Source organism: Meriones unguiculatus, chromosome 5 (genome assembly GCF_030254825.1).
Source record: "Meriones unguiculatus strain TT.TT164.6M chromosome 5, Bangor_MerUng_6.1, whole genome shotgun sequence".
Lineage (NCBI taxonomy): Eukaryota > Metazoa > Chordata > Mammalia > Rodentia > Muridae > Meriones > Meriones unguiculatus.
Window position 1 is genome coordinate 1369084 of NC_083353.1, and position 21893 is coordinate 1390976.

At 50.8% G+C, this 21893-nt stretch overlaps 1 protein-coding gene across 22 annotated transcripts in view; it reads right to left on the bottom strand.

Moving 5' to 3' along the window:
* Positions 1-21591, bottom strand: part of Dysf (dysferlin) — a 185750-nt gene extending 164159 nt beyond the window's left edge. For 13 of the 22 annotated variants that reach the window (XM_021641702.2, XM_021641698.2, XM_021641700.2 and 10 more), the window contains exon 1: positions 11086-11315. In XM_021641702.2, coding sequence (XP_021497377.1) covers positions 11086-11176 — 91 coding nt within the window. In that variant the 5' untranslated portion in view covers positions 11177-11315. Of the gene's footprint in view, positions 1-11085; positions 11316-20981 lie in introns of those variants that run through there. The other 9 variants (XM_060383444.1, XM_060383445.1, XM_060383443.1 and 6 more) reach the window with 5 other exon arrangements.
* Between the last annotated feature and the right edge of the window lie 302 nt (positions 21592-21893).

Here is a 21893-nt window from a genome sequence, read left to right on the forward strand (position 1 = left end):
ATCAATTAACCAGTCTTTTCTTCCATTGAAATAGTATTCCCTGAACATAACCTAACCAATGGCTGGTGTAGCTTTTGTCTTAGTCAGGGTTTCTATGTGTATAATAAAGCACCATGACCAAAAGCAACTTGGAGAGGAAGGGTTTATTTCAGTTTGACTCTCAGGTCACACTCCACCATGGAGGTTAAGTCAGGGCAGGAGCCAGGAGTCAGGAAGTCAAGGGGAGGCTATGGAGAGGTGTGCTCCTCGGCTTGCTCCACGTGGCTCGTTCAGTCTGCTTCCTATACAATGCAGGATCATCTGGCCAGGGCACCACCATCCTCAGGGAGCCAGGCCCTCCCACAGCAAGCAGTTATCAAGAAACGGCACCTCAGACCTACCTGGACGTCAATCTGATGGCAGCATTTTCTTAATTAATATTACCTATTCCAAGCTATTCTAAATCCTGGGCTTGTAGGTGTGTGCTATCATACCTGGCTAAATTGACCATCTTAACCAATGTCTCTGTTTTGTTTTTTTGACACAGTTTCTCTGTGTAGCCCTGGCTGTCCTGGAACTTGCTTTGTAGACTAAGCTGGCCTCAAACTCAGAGAGATCTGCCTGCCTCTGCCTCCCAGAGTGCTGGGATTAAAGGGTTAAAAGGCCACTACACGGCCACTTTTACCAATTTTAAGTGTTGAATTTGGTGCTATTAAATATACTCGAGTAGGGTGTTGTGGCACATTCCTCACTCCCAGCACGCAGGGGCAGGGGCAGGGGCAGGGGCAGGGGCAGGGGCAGGGGCAGGGGCAGGGGCAGGGGCAGGGGCAGGGGCAGACCGATCTCTGAGTTCAAAGTTGGTGTGGTGTTATTAAGGACCTAACCATTTTCGGGGTACAAAAAAATGTTGTAACATGTCCCACTTCATATCACAAGACTTGATATTGTGTAAAATTATAAAACATTATTAAAAATGTTGCGTGTAATATTATATATTGTGTATATTGTGTTCTGCTTTATCAAGGGCCTCCTTGGATGAAGCTCAGAGTACATGGGCCTAAAGAGCACAGCAGGTAAGGCTGGAAAGATGGCACAGTGGCTCAGAGCACTCGCTGTTCTTGCAGAGGACCCGAGTTCGGTTCCCAGCACCCATGTGGCAGCTCACAAACATTTTAAACTCCAGAGTCAAAGGATCCAGCACCCTCATCTGGCCCCTGCAGGCACCGGGCATGTGTGTGGTGCGCACACAGGGCAGTTGGTGACAGAGCAAGCACGCCTTTAATCCCAGCACTTGGGAGGTGGAAGAAGGGGACTCTCTGGGTTTGAGGCCAGCCTGGTCTACAGAGTGAGTTCCAGAAGAGCCAGAGAGACACAGAAAAAACCAAAACCAACCAATCAACCAAACCAGCTTCACTTTGCTCTTTGTAAGATCATGATAATATCTCTACAAAAGTTAAGTAGAATAGCATGTACGAGGTCCTCAGCTGCCCTCCAGCTTATCAAAGTTGCCTCCTTTCCTCACCCTCCCCACTGCAGCTGTTCTGATGCACCTTCTGAGCCTATGAACTTCTGGCGGCATCGCCACCCCCCACCCCAGCCTCTCCTCGGACAAGCCTCCTGGATGCCCTGTCTACCTGAGGATGAGATACCTGTTCTCTCTGGGGCTTCCAGGACAGCTGGAACCCCAGCCTAGGACGGCAGCTCATAGTGTGCTTGTCTAGCCATATGCTTTTTTGTATTTTTTGGAGAACAGACACCACACACCTGTCATATTAGCAACCCCAGTTAATAATGAGATAGCCTAGCAATAGGGCATTAAGTGAATAGACCCCTTTCCTTCTCAAACAACAGGAGCACTGTTTTGGGGGCCTTCCTTACTGGCATGACAGGTCAGGTGAATGGAGAGGTCAAAGAAGGCCCCATGGGGCCAGAGGCATGCTGGGAAGGACACCAGTTGCCTTCTCAGAGCTGGCCTAGGCCGCCCTGGGTAGACTGCTGTGTCTCTCCTTTGGTTCCATGTTGTTGTGGCTCCCAAGAGCTTTGGACACTGGCTTTAGAGTCACTTTATTAGGACCCCTGGGGTCTATGAAGATGTTCAAGGGTAAAGCACTTTTTGCACAAGCCTAGAGACCTGCATTTGGATCTGCAACACCCCTGGGGAAGAGCTGGATACAGTGATGTCAATCCCATTGCCCCTACCAGGAGATGGACGGTGAGCACAGGAGAATGCCAGAAGCTCACGGGCTCTTAGCCTGGTGTGAGCAATAAACAAGAAGACAGACCCTGTCCCAAACAAGGTGGAAGGCAGGCCGGACACCCGACATCCACAGGCATGTGACCTCAAAGACCTTAGCAGCTCCTCGGCCTCAGCTCCCAGCAGTGCACTGGCCGGTGTCTACTGTAGTTTTGATGGGACAGATGAAGGCTAAGTGTCTGCTTCCCCTCCCCAGTCACAGGTCTGTTTCCTGTGGCCTCCACAAGTTACATGTAACATTCCACACGCTGCCTTCTTGAGTGGCCCACTTGGAAACTCATTTCCTGGTGCTCCCCGCTGACATAATTAGCCATATGCGTGACAGCCCTGGGCTAAGTGCCTTCTAACCACTTTCTGCTTCCTGTATTCCCCGAAGATGAAGACAACAGATGGCCACAGTGGGATTTTCTGAAAACCTGACTAGGGGGCTGAATTCTGACCCTTCGGGTGAGCTTGGGAGGAGCCACGTACAGGACTACAGCCCCAAAGAAAACAAGCAAAAAGGAGACTCCGAGGCTCAGTGAGAGAGTACTCACCGCACAAGCATGAGGACGTGAGATCTAGTCATCGGACACATGGAAAGCCAGGTACGGTAGCTCATGCCTGTAAACTTGGTGCTGAGGGGACAGACGGAATTCCTGGGGGCTTGCTGGCCAGCCCACCTAACGGCATCGGGAGTCCGGGTTCTAGTGCAAGAGACACTGTCTCAAAAGACTGGGTGGACAGTTCCTGAGGAGCACACACAAGGCTGACCTGAGACCTACATATGTGTTCACGCGTGTCTGTGTGCATGTGTTAGTATGAATAATATACATAGCAATGCAGACTTTTTTTTTTTTTAAGGAAAGAAAATTTCACACAGCTCATCATATAACTTACAGGCACCTAAGTAAGGGAAGGCACCTTGCTAATCTCATGCCTGGTCATTGATTCTGGCCTTGGGAGGTATGGCTGTTAGTCTAACAGGAAGGAAAGGAGGAAGGAAGGGAGGGAGGGAGGGAGGGAGGGAGGGAAGGAAGGAAGGAAGGAAGGAAGGAAGGAAGGAAGGAAGGAAGGAAGGAAGGAAGGAAGGAAGGAAGGGTATTATCCTGGGTGCAGGGTACCTGGATCAGTCAGGATCACAGATGGTAGTTAGGGGGTTGGGGAGAGAGAAGCGGATGTGTTTCCTGAGTTAGGAACTGTGGAAGTTAGGGAAGTGTTGTAGAAACGTGGGGACAGGAGCACCAGCACGTGGATGGCTTTTCTTTGTTTGTTGGGTTTGGATTTGTCTGTGGGTAGATTTTGCTGTTTGTCTGGAAGGAGGGTACATGCTGAGGAAGACACCCAGGACTGACCACACACTCTCCCCCTGAGCCACACTCCAAGACCCATGAATGTCCTTAATAACACCACACCAACTTTGAACTCAGAGATCGGCCTGCCCCTGCCCCTGCCCCTGCCCCTGCCCCTGCCCCTGCCCCTGCCCCTGCCCCTGCCCCTGCCCCTGCCCCTGCCCCTGCCCCTGCCCCTGCCCCTGCCTCTCTGCCCCTGCCCCTGCCCCTGCCTCTGCCTCTCTGCCCCTGCCCCTGCCCCTGCCCCTGCCCCTGCCCCTGCCCCTGCCCCTGCCCCTGCCCCTGCCCCTGCCTCTCTGCCCCTGCCCCTGCCCCTGCCTCTGCCTCTCTGCCCCTGCCCCTGCCCCTGCCCCTGCCCCTGCCCCTGCCCCTGCCCCTGCCCCTGCCCCTGCCCCTGCCCCTGCCCCTGCCCCTGCCCCTGCCCCTGCCCCTGCCCCTGCCCCTGCCCCTGCGTGCTGGGAGTGAGGAATGTGCCACAACACCCTACTCGAGTATATTTAATAGCACCAAATTCAACACTTAAAATTGGTAAAAGTGGCCGTGTAGTGGCCTTTTAACCCTTTAATCCCACCACTCCGGGAGGCAGAGGCAGGCAGATCTCTCTGAGTTTGAGGCCAGCTTAGTCTACAAAGCAAGCTCCAGGACAGCCAGGGCTACACAGAGAAACTGTGTCAAAAAAACAAAACAAAACAAAACAGAGACATTGGTTAAGATGGTCAATTTAGCCAGGTATGATAGCACACACCTACAAGCCCAGGATTTAGAAAGAGGTGAAAAGATTGCTGTCCATTCAAAGCTAGCCTGATGTACAAATTCTTGTACAGTGAGGCCAGTCACTACCTCCCCCAAAAAAGGAAGAGATACATTTTATGTAGTATGTATCTTATCACAGTCTTTCTGAAGTCCTTGGAGAAGATGGTGAGGATGAAGCCTGTAGGCCTGGGGGTAAGTCTCTAGGCTCTGACCTAGAGAACGCCACCTAGAGAGAGAGCAGAGGCCAGCCGGGCAGGCGGACTCACGGACAGGGAGACTCTAGCTCTTTATATTGACTGCCACCCTGACAAGCTCTAGAATCATCCTGGCTTCAAATTCCAGGGCACAGTGCCGCTGAGTGTTTTCTAGATCAGGCTGGCTGAGGACATACCCTAACTGCCCAGCTGGGTAAACAGGAGGTCGCCAGCTCAACAGCAGCCTCTGCATCTTTCTCCACTTCCTCATTTCTAACAGTGTGGCCAGACACTTCAAGGCCTGGTAGCCACGACTCCCCTGCTGTGATGGATTGTAGCCTCAAACTGTAAGCAAAAACTTCCTTAAATTGCCAGTTCAGGGAAGGGTCATGGTTGCTTCTGCTCCTGAGCCGGGTGGCAGAACTTTCTGGCTCGGAAGTTACAGCGCTTCTGATACTACAGGAACCTCCTGCTCATCCCACAACCTGCTCAGGGCTTGCTACACGCAGGTGATCTCCTAACCCCCATCCCCATTAGTCAAAGAAAACAACGGGATCCAGTGTCAGCAGACCACTGACGACGGAGGAAGAAAGGCGGCCTGAACCTGATGAGAAACAGCCCTCTCCTGTCCATGGCCTCAGGCCTAGGCATCCAAGACCTACATGTCTGTCGCGTACCTTAGCAGCAAAGCAGCACCCTTCCCACCTTCAATCACCCCTCCTCATGTGTCTAACTCTGGTGGAAAGAAGTGGCCGGGAGCATACTGGGACGGTTACCATGGCCGCCGGGAGGACACTCAGAGAGAGTGCTCGTCAATGTAAGATGTCCGCTTGGAACTGGAGAAGAGATTCTTATACAACATTTCCTGTTGCTGCTTCTTTAAGATGGTCTCATATAGTCCAGGCTGGCCTTGAACTCTTGAGCTTCTGCTGACTTTGCCTCCCACTTGCTTGGACTATAAGCAAGCTTCAACACACTGAGCCCCAAAACATGCAGTTTTTGTCAATTACAGAAACAAACAAGGAGCCTATAATCCCAGCTGTCACTATAAACAGCCAGCCTGGTCTACAAAATGAGTCCAGGACAGCCAAGGCTACACAGAGAAAACCTGTCTCAACAAAAAGAAAAGAAAAGAAAAAGAAATGGCTCAGAATTTAAGAATTTGGCTGCTCTTCCGGAGGACATGGGTTTGATTCTCAGCACCCACACGGTGGCTCAGAACATCTGTAACTCCAGTTCCAGGGGAACCAACTCCTACCTCTGATCTCCAGGGATACCAGACACACACAGGATTCACAGACATACTTGCAGGCAAAACACACCTACACATAAACATTTTTCTTTAATTAACTGAAACACCTATGACAAAATGTTTCTATTCTTAATATGTAAAGCATACTTGTAACTAACTTAAAAAACAAATACTTCCCACCTCCCAAGAGGCAAATTAAAATGTAACTCAGGAAGAAATACATGCTAATAGTTCATCTTGAAAAAGCATTCACTGCTTTTTAAGACAGGATTTGAGGTAACCCAGGCTGACCTTGAACTCTCTGTGTAGCGAGAATGACTTTGAACTTTTGGTCTTCCTGCCTCTACCTCCAAAACCTGGGATTGTAGGTCTGAACCACTACTCTTGGTTTTATCCAGTGATGGTCATGGAACCCTGAAGCTCATGCACACTAGGCAAGCACTTCACCACCTAAGTTATATCCCCTTGAGAAAATAAACCCTCAAACTTGGCTGATAGGAGACAGGGATGATCCAGACTTTCAGAAGGTCAAGAGGGAAGATACAGCCACAACAATGCTGCTTCTGAAATTCACCCAAAGAAAGTATGTAGGCAAAGAATCAGCCATTGGGACAATCTTCGGGTTGACAGCATAATTTAAGAATTGGTTATAAACCGGTGCGGTGGTTTATAATCCCAGCACTGGTGGGGGGGTGGGGTTGAAGCAGGTGGAACTCTGTGAGTTCAAGGCCAGCCTGGTCTACAAAACAACTCCAGGACATACAGGGCTATTCCACAGAGAAACCTTGTCTCAAGAAACCAAAAAAACCAAAAAAACAAAAACCTGTTTATAAATATTTTAATGTGTTTTGTTCATAGAGCCTGACTAGTTTTATGTCAACCTAACACTAGCTAAAGAGTTGTCTGAAAGGAGGGAGCCTCCCTAAGATCCAGCTGTAGGGCATTTTCTTAATTAGTGATGGATGTGGAAGGGCCCAGCTCGGTGTGGGTTGTGCCAGCTCTGAGCTGGTGGCTCTGGGTTCTATAAGAGAGCATCCTGAGCAACCAGGGTAAGCAAGCAGCAAGCAGCGCCCCTCCAAGACCTCAGCACCAGCTCCTGCCTCCAGCTCCCTGCCCTGCTGGAGTTCCTGTCCTGACTTCCTTCAGTGATGGCTACGTGTGGCAGTGGAAGCCAAATAACTCCCTTTTCCCCGCCTTGCTTTTTGTCGTGGTGTTTTACCACAGCAATAGAAACCCTAAGACACACCTAAATCCATACCCTTTTTTTCTCTCCCTCATTATAAAATAAACAGTGGTCTAAAAAATAAAATAAAATAAGAAAAAAACGAACAAACCAGAATAGGACAAAATAAATAGGGAAAAAAGAGCCAAAGAAAACACACAAGAAGCACATATAGATGTAGAGACACCTTTGCACACACAGAAACCCATAAAGACACAAAACTGAAAACCAGAATATAACAAAAGACTTGTAAGGAGATAAAGCATTATATATAGGCTATATATGTATGTATGTGTGTGTATATATATATATATATATATAATAAAGTATTATGAGATAAAATTTTCTTCAAAAATACCATCGAGTTTGATTCATGTTGTCCATCCAGAGCTGGCGTGGGGCCTGCTCTTAAGTGTGGTTTGCACACCCAGTGAGACTTCACTAGAGAACTAACTTTTCCTTTGAGAGTGGTTATCAGTTGGAGATAACTTCTAGGTTAGGGATGGGGCATGGGTCCCCTCCCCCTCTCAGCACTGGGATTCCACCTGGCTTAGCCCTGTGCTGGCCCTACGCATGCTACCTTGGCTTATTTTTGAATATGCCAACTTCGTGGGGTGCTCCAGGGAAAAAAGGTAGGGAGTCTGGAGAATTCTAGGGAAGGCAGAGACAGCCAGTCTCTATGCCTGGCCCTGGACGCCGTCGCAAAGAGTCTCTTCGTGGTGTATCCATCACAGTTTCCGTACCCTGCACTGTTAATATTTGGGACCACACAAACCCTTGCCGTGAGCTCTGTGAGCCTGCACCATGCGCCACAGGCTGCTGGACAGCATTGCTGGCCTGTGGACGCTGCATCCAGTCGCCACCTGCTCCCGGAGGAATGCAACCCAAAATGCTCCCAGACATTGGCACAGGTTTCCAGTGGAACCAAATCACCCCAGTGGCCCTCCCGCCTTTCTTCCCTGACAGGTGAGGCAGAAGTTCTCCTTGGGGACAGGGGGTCCTGTAAGACCCCAGGATCCTGCCTGGGGGACAGATGGGAAGCAGGAGGAGAGGGGACCCAATTAATGATCAAGGGAGGAACAAGTAAGGAAAGCAAGCCCTCCTGGGTTCCTAGCCAGGAATTTCACCACATAGGGGTATGCAAATCCAGGAACATTTGAACTCCAAAGCACCAGGGGACTGATTTTGTCCTGAGATGCATTTCCAGCATCTGGAGTTGCAATGGGTACATAATATGTGCTCAATAAATATTTGTTCAGTGAACAAAACACATGAATAGAGGGATATAAATAATTGCATTACAGGATGGAAAATCGTGAGGGCAGAAGAGAGATGTCAAATGCCATATGAAAGGAAACTGAAACTGCTCATTCATACAAATGTTGGTCAGAAAGGACTATGTGTACCCAGTCCTTCATGGCAGTTTGGGCTAAGTAATTATTTGATGAACACAAGAACAAAGACATGACCAGCATGAATTAATAGCTGTATCCTGAGGTCCTCAAATGGGGAAGCCAGACAGCTCCGAGTCCAACCTCCCAGAGCCCAGAATCTATTTTTGGAGGCAGGTCCTGAAATTACATCTGAAGCTGGAATGCCCAGGCAACAACTGCAGGGTGAGGCCAGCCCGGCCCACTCATCTCAGCGACATGCTGGAAACAGCACAGCGCGTAGAGCAGGCTGGCTGCTCAGCAAGCAGGTACTGTCTCTCTAGGACTCTCTATGAGCGCTCTGCTTATCAGCCCTGACTGCCTGGTCAGGAATACCCCATTGGGCCTCACCCCAGGGGCCAGTGAGCTTTGCCAACGGGCTTTATTAAAGGTCTTTCCACCATTCTGGTATACCATAGGATGGAGATCTCTGAAACTGGGTGCTTCGGAAATCCTGGGTCTGATTCCCATGGCTAGATGTCAGCTCAACCCCAGACGCCATGAGGAATCCCCTGGACAAGCACACTTGTTTTACCCACAGCATCGTCTCCAAAATGGCTGGCATCAAACATATGTTACAAGCCAATTCTTAGCTCACCTCCCAGAAATCCTCGGGTGGTACCCAGAACATTTTTCACATACACTCTACAGGAGACTCTCGGGCACCATGAAGAATGAGGACCATGCCCAGACTGAGGGAAGCTAGGGGCCAGATGTGGAAAGCCATATCCTGCTCAGCAGAGGATTCCAGTGAACTATCAAGTCAAGCGGTTATTTCCAAGAGTACTGGCACATGAAGCAGGGCTGGGGAGAAAGTGCTAGCAGACCAGCAAGGTTCTGCTGCAGCTAGACAGGGGCCCGCTGGACACCAGCGGCCTCTTGGGAGCCCTCCTGCAGAAGGTGGTAATGCAGACCCCGGTTAAGTCTCATCTCTGCTGGAATGTTACATGCTCTCCCGGCCCCTCATCCATGCACATAAACAGCTTTGTACAGGTGGGGGTGCTGAGACCTGGGAAGGATGACAGGTGAGTATATCCAGGATACCCGAGTCCAAGCAGGGCCTCGACAGTTCTGGTCACCTACCTGACACAAAGGCAGTGCCCATTCTCAGTGCTGAAAGTTTCAACAGGTGTTTTGTTCTGGTTTGGTTTGGGCTAGGGATGAAATCCCAAGGGGCTTATTCATTCATGTTGGGAAAATGTTCTACCAGTGTCCTGGTATCCTGATAAAGGAAAATGTTGCCTAGCAAGCATGAAGACCAAAGTTTGCTGTTAAAATAAACAAACAGAGCCCAGGTGTGGTGGCATATATTTGTAAGCCCAGCAATGAGGGGAGGCAGAGACAGGTAAAATGCTAGGGCTCACTTGCCAGCCAGTTCCATTGACCTGGCAAATTCTAAACCAGTAAGAGATCAAGCCTCAAAAAAAAAAAAAAAAAAATTGAAAAGAAAAAGGTGAATAGCACCTTCAATCAGAGGTCATCCCCTAGTCTCCCATACATGTATGTACACATATGTATACACACACACACTGCACAAAGGAAAGTGCTCTACCACTGAGCTACACCCAACTGCGGGAACACTTTCTATACAGTGAAATTCTAGGCAACACCTGTGAGACGGGGAAAGAAGGAAGAGCCCTGTCATGAAGTCGCCTTACCTCAAGAACACCCTGGCGAAGTCACCCAGCAACGGAAACAGCAGCGCCGCGTAAAATGTTTCCCATCACACTTTGCAAAAGAACAAGCATGTCGGCCACCCATAACCAAGAACAGCAACCATCTAGAGCTCAGTTTGCTCACCGTGCCATTCACCTCTCACTATTATCTGAAGGGGTGGGGGCTGCTTGTGGAGTGGACCCTGTGCCCCCTCATGTCACAAAGATTAACGCTTCGTGACAAGCCCTGCCTCACTTTCCCCACGTGTGGCTGTCTTTCCATACGTTTTCAAGCCCAGAGCCCAGAGCATTCGCTCCTGGTGAGAGGAAGCCCTCGCTCCTCTCCTTATTTATCTTTCTCTGCAGAACTGGGGTCCTGACTCACCACTATTGTTCCTTCTCTCGATTTTGACAGGTCCTTCCTCTTCCCTTTCCCCTCCTGAGACACCCTTCCCTTGGGAATCTGCCTGAAGCCACGCTAAAGGGGCCTGAGGAGTGGAGGAAAGTGCAGTCTCAACAGAGAAGCCCTTTCTAGTCTAAGCAGCACATAGCGAGGCTCAGCTTCTTGAGTTGGGAAAACACCCGAGACACCCGTCAGACCTTCTGGGTTCCTTTCCTTCTGGTTGAGATCTGGCCATTCAAACGAGCCGTGTCCGGCCACGATCCACGGATAGATGGGTGGATGTAACTTTCAAAGAGCACTGTGAAAACGCTCACAAACCGGTCCTGTGGCCCGATTAACCTCCACCGTCCATGTCCGTCCTCCAACCCACCCCGTGCCCATGACCGGGAAGACCAGCCTTTACCTTCTGGGTACCGTCTTAGGAAACTAATAACTACCGGCCTAGCGGAGTACTTCCAGTCTCCCTAAGCGCTGTGATATCTGCTGTCGGGTTTCCTGGCTGTCAGTCCCAGAGCGTGATTTCTGGTCTGAGCTGGTTCCATTGACACCGAAGCTGGATGCAGAGAAACGGATGGTGCCCAAGAGTGGATGAAGTGGCCTCAGGGCTCTCACCTCGGAAAATCAGGCTAGCAACAGGGTCGCTGCGCCGGTCCTTCTTCACATTGGGGAGGTTGCTGGCCCTTGCCAGCAGGCAGCAGAGCATGGCTCTGCAGCCCAGGCGCGCGGGGCAGAGAGGGAGTACGAGCTCGGGACAGGGCCACTACCACCCAGCCAGCGTTCAGTCCGGGCTGGCGACGCCGAGAGAGCGGTTGGCTCGCCGAGGCTTAGTCAGCCAAGAATGCGAGGTTGCGCATGGGACAAGGTACACCCACGGGGCGGATCCTCCCTTCCAGCCCAGCCTGGGTCCGCCCTCGGGGCGGTGGCCGGGGAGGAGCAAGAGCCGGTGCCTTGTTCTGAGCTTCTCCCGGGGAGGAAACGCTGCTGCGGGGCGCTGGACGAGTTACACGCGAGGACAGAGCACCCCGGGCTCAGAGAGACTTGAGTTGCGCGCGGAAGGAGAGCGCACCATCCGTGCGGGCACCTAACCGGGCTCCGCGCTGCTCCCGCCGCGTGCATCTTTTGGTGACGCCTAGAATACTTGAGGTCTAGACTCAAATCATTCCGCGTTCCCAGTCTCTGCTCATTCGATCCCCTGCAACCATCTCTGCACTCCTCACCCTCCACGGTGGAGAAAGTTGTTTAAGTCATGAGCCTTAAGTCATCCTGATCCTTTGAAAGCTGCGCGTTGTCCATCGCTTAACAGCTTACGAAGCGCCTCCCCACGGGGCCTTCGCTTCTCTTTTCCCCCAAGCTCCAGCAGGTAGCTGGGGGAAAGCCGCCCATCCCCGCTTCATTTTGAGGCGCACCGCCCTTTCCTAGGAGAAATCCCATTCTTTTTGAAAGAGCCTCCAAACTTTCTGTCTCCTCTGCTCTCTTGAGCCACCCAGACATGCTTCCAAATCTTATCACACTACCAAAACACAGATCCTATGAGCTTTGCTTGAAAATATGACCAAAAGAAGAAGAGGAGGGGGGAAAATCAGTTTTCTTAGTTATTTATGGAGCAGGTTCTCCATAAATAATTATTTTTAAAAGAATGGTTTAGGGCCAGGCTGCTCTGGTGCACGCTTTTAATCTCAGCACTTAGGAGGCAGAGGCTGGTGAATTGCTATGACTTCAAGACCAGCCTGGTCTACAGAGCAAGTTCCAGGACAGCCAAAAGTACACAGAGAAACCCTATCTCGAAGAAAGAAAGAAAAAAGAGAGAACGAAAGAAAGAAAAAAAGAAAGGAAGGAAGGAAGGAAGGAAGGAAGGAAGGAAGGAAGGAAGGAAAGAAGGAAGGAAGGAAAAGAAAAGAAAGAAAGGAAAGTTATTTAAAGCAGACCCAGATCCGATTCCTTCTCAGCTTCTCCTCACCACCCTGGCTGAAGCCACCGCTTGTTCTGCCTGAGCTACAGTGCCAGGCTGAGCCACATAGCACTCTCCCCTCAAGACTCCCTGTCATGCTTGCTTTTCAGCACCCATCACTAGGTAATGTCTGCATCTTGTTTCTTTTCCACTTTTCCCATTCGACTATTGGATGGGCTCTAAGAAATCAGGGGAGTTTTCGTTCGCTATTGTAGCCTTCTTAGCACCTGAAGCAGGGTTCTGCCCATGGTGGGCTCTCTATAAATGTCTTCTGAACAGTCCACTAGGAGGACACTGAAGCCATCATTCACCACCTCTAGCTGGTGAGGCTCCCCGTCAGGGAATGTGGACAGCAGATGGCAGCAGCTCCGCCTTAGGCACTGTGGGACAGGCTCTCAGGAAGAGGACAGCCCCTAAAAGGGCCAGCAATTCCCACTGGGCACGATGGAGGAAGGGGAAGGAGGAAAGTTGGAGGCTGTCCCCTCTCAGAATCTTCTCTAACTTCAGGGATCCTCTCTTACTCTCCCTGACTCTACTCCTCCCCTTGGTTACCGCTTCTCTCCTAGCAGAACCTGGCTGACTTGATGGCCACCTTTGGCTCCATGCTGGACCCTGCCTGGTCTATCTCCTGCCAATGGCAGAGTTGTCATGGGTCTGCATCCTCAGCTGTTCTTATGAGGGCACAGGCTTACATGTCCTGAACCTAGAAACCCAAACTCCCACTCCCGCTTCCTGCAAGTAAGATGGCACAGAGTCACATCACCAGGGAGACCCAAATATCCAGGTGGCATGGACAGCAAGGCGAGAAAGCAGCGACTCTGCCTGTTGACAGTAATGCTGTGGGGTTGTGCAGTGCACACACATCCAGAACTCCTCTTGTCTCTAGCTCTCAGGTGAGTGACTAGTCACCTTAGAACTGTTACTGAAGTCTACCTGAGCCAAGAATGCCAGTTCATTGTAATTTAGGTCATCCTGCTGAGTGCTCATAATGGCGGCACCACTCCAGTGTCCACAGGCCCCTGATGCCTTCTTCTGATATCCGCTTCTGCATGCTGACTGATGGCAGCTCCTAACTGGTCACCCCAGCCACATATGGTCCATCACCCACACTGTAGTCATGAGATCTTGAGGCATATTTGGATCACCGCCCTGATGAAGATCTCTCAAGGGCCTCCTGTTCTGTTGGGATGAAGCCTGAATTCCTTTTCTCATACCAGAGGTTCAGGCCACTCAGGCCCTTGACCCCAGAGTTCCAGTTCCAGAGAGTTATCAGTTTCTTGAATGCACCAAGGTCTCCTGTAGCTTGGAAGTCTGCCTGCTGCTGCTCTCCCTCTGCAGCACCACCTCCACCCCCCCCCCACCCCCCATAGGCTCTCAGTTCAGGCATCAGGCCCCCGGGAAGAAGTCCCTGACCTTCCTCTAGGTTGGGTCACTCTGCTAAGTAACCACTTCAGCAGAGACATTGCTCCTTCGTGCTCATGGTGATTGTAAGGAAGGCCTGTCTGCAAAACTGCTTGTTCATGGTCAGGGACCAGGGCTGGCTCGGTGCCCTGCTGTTCCCAGCGTGTAGGCTGGGGTTGAAGCTGGGAACATTGTACAGGGCTCCCAGAATGGGCTCCACCTCCTGAGGCGGACAGAGAGGACAGCATTGCCCCCTAGGGGAAATTTTAGATATTGTGAGCATTTTTTTAAGACTCCTAGCTTTGCCCGGACCCCCTCTGCAAGCCCAACTACACACACACACACACACACACACACATACACATACAAAATCTCTACCTCTGTCCCAACTCTAGCCCTTCATAGCCAGCACAGGAAATCTGCAAGGGGTATCTGATATTTTCAGAGAATACTCAAAGGAACTTCAGTAAACCCTTGGCCTGTGTCCAAGAAACAGGGATTCCACATACATTTTCCATAAACCAGAAAAGCAACAGCTGGTGACCCAAAGCCTGAACACATCCTGAGGCCTCTTTCCATCTGAACCTCCAACTTCCTGGTCTTCCTGCTAGTCATTGCTCAGAGCTTTCCCTAAACACATAGCTGTTCCCTTGTAGACTTCAGACTGGGGCCTGAAACTCAAGGGGGCCTCCTCTCAAAAGGATTTGTCTCAATGATAAAGCTGTAACATAGCTATGGAAAAAGCTTAGATGGTAAACGCTTGCCATGGAAACATGAAGAGAGGAGTTCCAGCCCCAGAACCCATGTAAAAAAAGAGCCAGATAAGGTAGAGCACACCTGTAATCCCAGTACTAGAAGACAGGTGTGCCTGCTTATGTACGCATGAGCACACACACAGGGAGAGAGAGAGAATGAAGCTGTAATGGGGAGGGAGGCTTCTCCATATTTGTTCTTCCCTCTTCCACTGATATCCCCCATAATTTTACCTGGTACTTGGTATCCAAATTGAAAACTATGTTCCCAGTCCCCCTTGCATTTAGATGTGAGTAAGAGACCAATGAAATAGGAGGAGGAAGTATGTATGTGTGTCTTTATGGAGAAAAACTGTGCTTCCCCAGTACCTTTCTCCTAGCTGGAATGTGAACTATGACGCTGTGCTATCCCAGGCCATATTGTCAAAGACATGCCCTAGAGAGAACACAGCAACCAGCAGAAGGATCCTGGACAACCTGATGCATCAGGAGCTTTCAAACTAGGACGGCAATGTCAGTGATTACCACGGTTTATCAGGGCGGCACTAGGGATCTCATAATGCTGGGTATACATAGACCTACAGAGAGCCCAACCTGTTCACCAGCAGGAGGAGGGTAAAAGGGATGAAAGGCCGGGGGGAAGAGAATCAGTTGTGAAGCAGTTTGTATAACAAGTCCAGGTGGGTTTGTTTGTTTCTTTGGGTTTTTTGTTTGTTTGTTTGCTTGCTTGCTTGCTTTGCTTCGCTTAGATTTCATGTTTCCATACTGACAGAGGTAAAAAAAAAGAAAATGTGAAATCCTCATTGGCTTTAATGTTGTCAGCACTCCTGGGTGCTGATGGATAGGGGGAGGTTGCTGGCCTTCACTGTGTTGTTCTGTACTGTCCTGTGCTGTCCTATAGTTTACACTGTACATCAGACAATACTCTGACTCACCTACAGATATGTTATCTTCAAACAATACAATGTCTCATAGCAAAAGTGTGCCCAAGTTAAGCATTGGAAGATTTTCCACACCAGTCTCCTCGGAAAATCAGAGCAGCCAGATGTGGTGGTGCATGCTTTAATTCTAGCACTAGAGGCAGAGCCTGGCCTACAGTGTGAGTCCAGGACTCTGTTATACAGAGAAACCCTGTCTTTGGGAAAAAAAAAAAAAAAGGAAGAAGAAAGGAAAAGCAAAAGAAGGAAAAAAATCAGAGAATCTGGCAAAGGAGCTTTACCACAAATCTAACACCTGTGTTCACGTTGAGGGCACACAGGCCCCCACTTACCCTATGAACACATGTCTTTCCTCTATAGCCTAATATAGGTGGCATCGCTGGCCAGGCTCCCAAGACACAGGGGAGTTTGTGGTCCTGATCTCTGCGATCTCTCGGTGGCCTTTCCACCTGACCATGGATGAAGACTGAAGCTTTCTTTGACCACATTCTCATACTATCTGGAGCTTTGATTCCCCAAGACCTAAACACCAACCACCTTGAGGCAAAGACCTTGACTTCTGCTCAGTGACACTACTCTTTAGAGGGATGCTTTGACTGGGTTTGCCAGATTCCTTTAGGACACGTTTTCCCGTCCCTCAATCTCCCGGAAGTGGGGCTGCCTGTGTGTCCTCTCTGCTGTCACCATCTTCATGTTTCTGAGAGTATAAACACTCATATAGGCCAACTACAGCCATAATTATATGACCCTCAGGAAGAGCCTGCTATGCTGGAAATGATGTAGGCTTCTGGCCATCCCCCTTTTTCTCATAGGGTGACCCAGAACTTGCAGAGGACTTAGCGTCTGTGAAAATTTGACGATGACACTTTGCAAAGCTGTTGGCTTCAGTACAGTGCCCTACAAGGGAATCACATGACAGATGTAAGTTCTCTCCCCACAGCTAGTTCTTCCTCCAAGAGACAAAGGTGGACAGAAGCCAGCAGGCAGGCAGTGTGAGAGAGAAAGCATGAGAGAGGGAAGGACCAAGAAGGGTTGAGGCCTCCAGGGGGGAGTCGCTGTAGAAACGTGCGTTTAGAGAGGCATAGCAGCATTATGAGGCTGTGGCCTGCCATTGGGCAAGGTGGACAGTGCCTCAGTTTAGAAGGGCTCGTGAAGGAGTGGCAGACAGAGAGACAAGGGTCCCTGCACAAACAAATAGCAGCCATGCAGCTGTTGTCAGTTTGGGAGGCCATTGGATGAACAAATGGAGCTAATGATAGAACCGATCGGCCGAAAGCTTTCATAAGTCTCTACAATAATCCCTTCATACATGTACATGTTACTTATAATAGTAATTACAAAAATGCACAATTATAAATAATAATTATAGTTAGCCTGCATTAACTTTTCATTGCTTGTTTATTGAGACAGAGTCTTATGTAGCCCAGTTCAGCCTGGAACTCTGTGAAGCTGAGGCTGGCAATGAGCTTCAGATCCTCCTGCCTCCATCTTCCAAGTGCTGGGATTACACATATTTATCACCGATCCTGGCTTTATGCAGAGGTGGGGATCAAACCCAAGGTCTCTCTCTTCCTGCTGTGCAAACATTCTGCCAACCAAGCTATATTCCCAGCTCTAGAGTTAACAAGTGCTGAGCCCTCGGTACTACTGAAAGTGCTTCCCCTGGCCTGCCCACTTCGCAGTGGAGGAAACTGAGGCACAGAGTAGTCACGTAACTTGTCCAAGGATGCACAGTTGAAAAGTGGCAGAGCTAGACTGCAAAGTTCAAGATTCAAAATCCTTTATGCCCAAAGCTGGTGCTCTCAGCACTTCCCCCCTGCCTCTCTCCCTCCCTCTGTCTCCCTACTTCTCTCTCCCTCTGTCTCTCTCCTTCTCTCTCCTTCTCTTAATAGTTTTATGACACTGGGTTGTGACCAAGGCTGCCAGCTGCCTGTGCTCCTTAGTCCCCAGACTGGCCCATCAGACACAGAGGAGGTGAGTCAGGGCAGAAGCTTGCTGAGGTGAGAGCAAGCACAGAGGCCCTCTGGACCTAGGTGAGTATGAACTATGTGTGTGACGCGGCAGTGAGCCAGGGTGGTATGTGTATGAGTCAACATGCAGATGAGCACCAGAGTCCAAATTCAATCTTCTCCTTCCTCCTTTTGTCTCTGAGTCAGACCTACAGCCAGAAGAAGATGATAGAGCAAGTAAAGACAGTGTAGATCCAGGCTGCCTGGGCATGAAACCCCACTTCCAGTCCTTACTGGAGCAAACGTCAGGCTAGTCACTTTCAGCTTAGTGCCTCAGTTTCTATGAAGTGGGGTTATGAGAGTTGCTGCCAACTGTGCTTGCTATTGGACTAAAACATAGCTTGTGTTACATGTTCTGCACAGAAGCATGTTAGTTATAATGAGTTTGGATCTTGTCCACTGGATTTTTGTTGCATTTTATAGAAACAGTTTCTGGAAATGATATTTTTGCTTATGTTTAGTCAATGTCCACTTTCCTTGTGAGAAAGACATATTAAGAGCCAGGAGATGGTGGTCCACGCCTTTAATCCCAGCAAAAGCAGGTGAATCTGAGTTCAAGGCTAGCCTGGTATACAGTGAGTTTCAGGATAGCCAGAGCTGCACAGAAAAACCCTGTCTCGAAGAAAAAGGAGTTAGGACCCTCAGCCTTTGGGTATCTGTCCTATAGGCACTCCTCACAGCCCTGTGTTCCCTCTCCTAGACTCAGCCCTACACTGGGCACCCAGCCTGGTGGTGTGGGTGGCATACAGCATGCATTCCAGAGCCCTTTCTTATTCATGGGCCTCTTGTGAAGGGAGTCTCTGACAAGTACCACCTTGGCAAAGTGGATACAAATCTCTCTGGGTCAAATCCTCATCAGTGAAGAGGGTTATACCCTTGCCCTTTGATCCTAAAGAGCTGACTGAATTTACTGCCCCACAGAGGATCTGTGAGATATTGTGACCATCACCGGGAAGGCAGCTCTAGGTCAGCTAGGGAAAATAGGCTTCCCAGAAGAGTGTTCTGCATTTCTGTCCCAGGCCAGAGCCTGCTCTGTAATCAGTCACCAATCTGGCCCTGACAGAGAGGAGCAGAAGGGTGAGCAAGCTTAAATACTGCAAGACAGCCAAATTTAGACATGGGCTAAGAGCTTGGCTAGTGCTGGAGATGGAAGGTGGCCAGGGCCTGGGGGAGGGGGAAGAGTTCGTTCTCTACTGCCTGACAATGATATCCTGGGTTATGAATTCCAGCCAGGCTTCTTCTCAGGTTCAGAGACAATACACTTCCTTTCTCTACCCTTGGTTCCGGGCTCCAGGAAAGGGGAACATACCAAAATGGGCCAGGCAGCAGCAAAGAGGACTAGGGATGCCCTCCTCCAGTGTGGTTGAGGGAAGGCTCCAGGCAGGTCCCTGGAGCTAAACGAAGACAGGCCTGAAGCCACAGCAGCCATACTTCCAGTGAGCTAGAAAGCACTCCTGTTTATTATTCTCCCTAGCCTTTCTCCTGTTAGAGCTCCTGAGTCTGCCCTGGGGGTGGGTGGACAAAAGGAAAAGAATGCAATGAACCTTTGCAGAAAAGGAAGGAGGCCAGGGAAGCTGGAAGGAAATCATGGCTGCCTGAGTGGACACCACAGGAGACCAAGCCGGTGAGAGTGGAATCAGCCCTAGACCATCCACTGGAAAAGCACAGAGGATAGAGGCGTACCTTTACAAAGCCCGCAGAGACCTTGTCCACAGGCTTGCAGAGAGCGGAGAGCGAGCTTATCTGGTCTCTCAGGCTGCATCCCCTCTTCCCTCAGCAGGGAGCAGGAGGGGGGAGGAGGAGGGCAGCGCCAGTGGTCCCTCTGCAACAGCGGCTCTCAGCCTTCCCAATACTGCAACCCTTTCATACAGTTCCTCATGTTGTAGCCCACAATCATAAAATTATCCTGTCACTACTTCATAACTGAAAATTTGCTACTGTTATGAATCCTAATGTAAACATGATATACAGGATATGATGTATGGATCCTCTGTAAAAGAGTCATTTGCACATACCACATGGAGTCCAGAGCCCTCAGCTAGGCAGCTAAGCCAGCCGAAAGTCTCCACCCGACCACACGGGAAGACGCGCTTCTCCCATCTGCTGGGAACACATCGATAAAGCTCATTTCCAAAGGCCTCTATGGGAAGCTGCTGGACAAAGTCAAAGCACGGTGGAGGGTGAGGAAAGCGCACATACGGAACATTCTCTAAGCTCTCCAGTTCCTTCTCCTAGGGGAGGCTGCCTTCCTGGCTGCCCACCCTGGGTCTCCGCCAAAGAAGCACGAAATTCTACACTCAGCACGGGATGCTCCCAACGCATCTGCGGTGCACGCTTGCCTCAAGCCTGCCTTCTGAGGGAAGGCATCTTCAGGGCATCCCAGATGGAATCCAGAGTGTGCACATATCTGTGAGCACGTGTGCATAGGTGATGAGCGGTGACGCTGAAAGAGGATGTTCACTGGATGGACAGGGGCTGACTCACGCTCTAATCCCCTGGGCTAGGTGTGCAGGGAAAAGAGGACTGGTAAGGAAGGAAGCTGAGAAAGAAATGTAGAGGGGAGATGGCGAAACCGACCCAAGCCCTTGCCCTCTCCTCCCGATCCCCACTCTGTCTCAGAGCTGGAAGACAAGCTATGAAGTCCTGGTTCTGGAGTGGGTAAGGGTTGCTCCAGGAAAGCAGACATGGCCAGCTTTCACATCCTGAAGGAAAAGTGCAGGCATAGCTTTACCAAAGCTTGCTGTGGAGAGGCTCAGGACTGGAGAGGAGCAGCCTGCCTGGCATTAGGGGACCCCAGTCTAGTGAAGCCCAAATACCACCCCAACAGGCACCATTCTGTTGAGAGTAAGGAAGAGACAGTCTTAAAGGTTAGTGATGGTGACAGCTAAATTTTCCCCATCCCGTGTGTATGTGTGTGTATGTGTGTGTGTGTGTATGTATGTGTATGTATGTGTGTGTGTATGTATGTGTGTATATGCATGTGTATGTGTGTGTATGCGTGTGTGTGTGTGTGTGTGTGTGTGTATGTGGGGGGGGGGGATAGGATTCCTGGAGGTGTGGCTATGCTCTGCCTCCAGTGGCAGCCAGTCTGCTAGTCTAGCTTCTGAAAGTGAGGAAAGGCCCAGGGAAGTTATAAATAGGCAGAGGCCCGGGCCTTCCGGGGAGAGGGACAAAGCCCTGCTACACAGGGTTGTGCAGTCAGAGTGAAAAGAGATCTTTTACGGGATCCAGAGAAGAGGGTTAACGGCAGGCCCTCCTGCTCTACCTCAGTACCACCCCTGGCTCAGCTGAAGAGCAGCTGGGGCACTTGTGTTTCACAGCCTCAGCTTCCCACGGGTCGCCGCACCTTCTCTGTATCTTTTCAATACCTAACATTCGCCTGGAAGAGCCGGTCTTTTTCCTGGCCTCCAGGCACGCTCCCCGGGAGCCAGGGTGCCTGGCTGGGTCTCCGGCGTCCTACCTGCAAACACCGCGGAGCAGTAGGCATCGCTGATGTCGGAGTCCGGGGTGTGGACGTTCTCCGCGAAGAGGATGAAGACTCGCAGCATGGCGAAGCAGGAGAGGCAGGGTCGAGGTCCCTCAGAGCGAGGTGGGCCTGGATGAACGGCTGCCGGCCGGCAGGTGCTGTTCTGAGGAGGACAGCTAGTTCAGGTGGCCGCAGACTAGAACCCCGCCTCCGACTGCCTCACCCCCGCCGGAGAGCGAGGAGCACAGGGGCTTCTGTCCACGTCCCACCCCCGCAGTCCCGCTCCAGCTCCACGGACCTGTAATCCAACGCCCCGCCAGCAGCCTTTCCAATGACACGGCACTTTGCACCAGACCCTGAAGCTGCGGGCTGGGCGGTGGCCGCGAGGGCCCGAGCACGCCGCGGCTCCGGGACGCAGCACCGGGCGGCTCCTCCCCTGACCTTCCACCTCCAGCCAGGAGCTGTGCTGTGCTTGGCTAAGCTGGTCGCTTGCAGTGGCCCCGGGGAGTGACCGCTGCTCAGAAGCCAGTCGGGCAGCCCCAGGGAGGAAGAGAGCTGGAGCAGGCGCGCCTCCGGCGCGTTCGCCCAGAGCTCAGAATTGCACTGGTGGACAGCACAGCGACTTGGAAAACTTAGCCTCCTTTCCTGGCTGGGAAAGGAACACGCGTCAACACAGTAGTTTGCAGCGTTCCTAGTGCTGTGACCCTTTAATACAGTTTCTTCATGCTGTAGTGGCCCCCAACCATAAAATTATATTCGTTGCTACTTCGGAACGGCGATTTGCTACTGTTTTAAATTGCAGCGTAAACATCTAATATGCCGGGTGTGTGACCCTTGTAGAGGGTCACGACCCACAGGTTGAGAAGCCTGCGTAAACACAAACTACAGAGGAAGACAGACATCTCT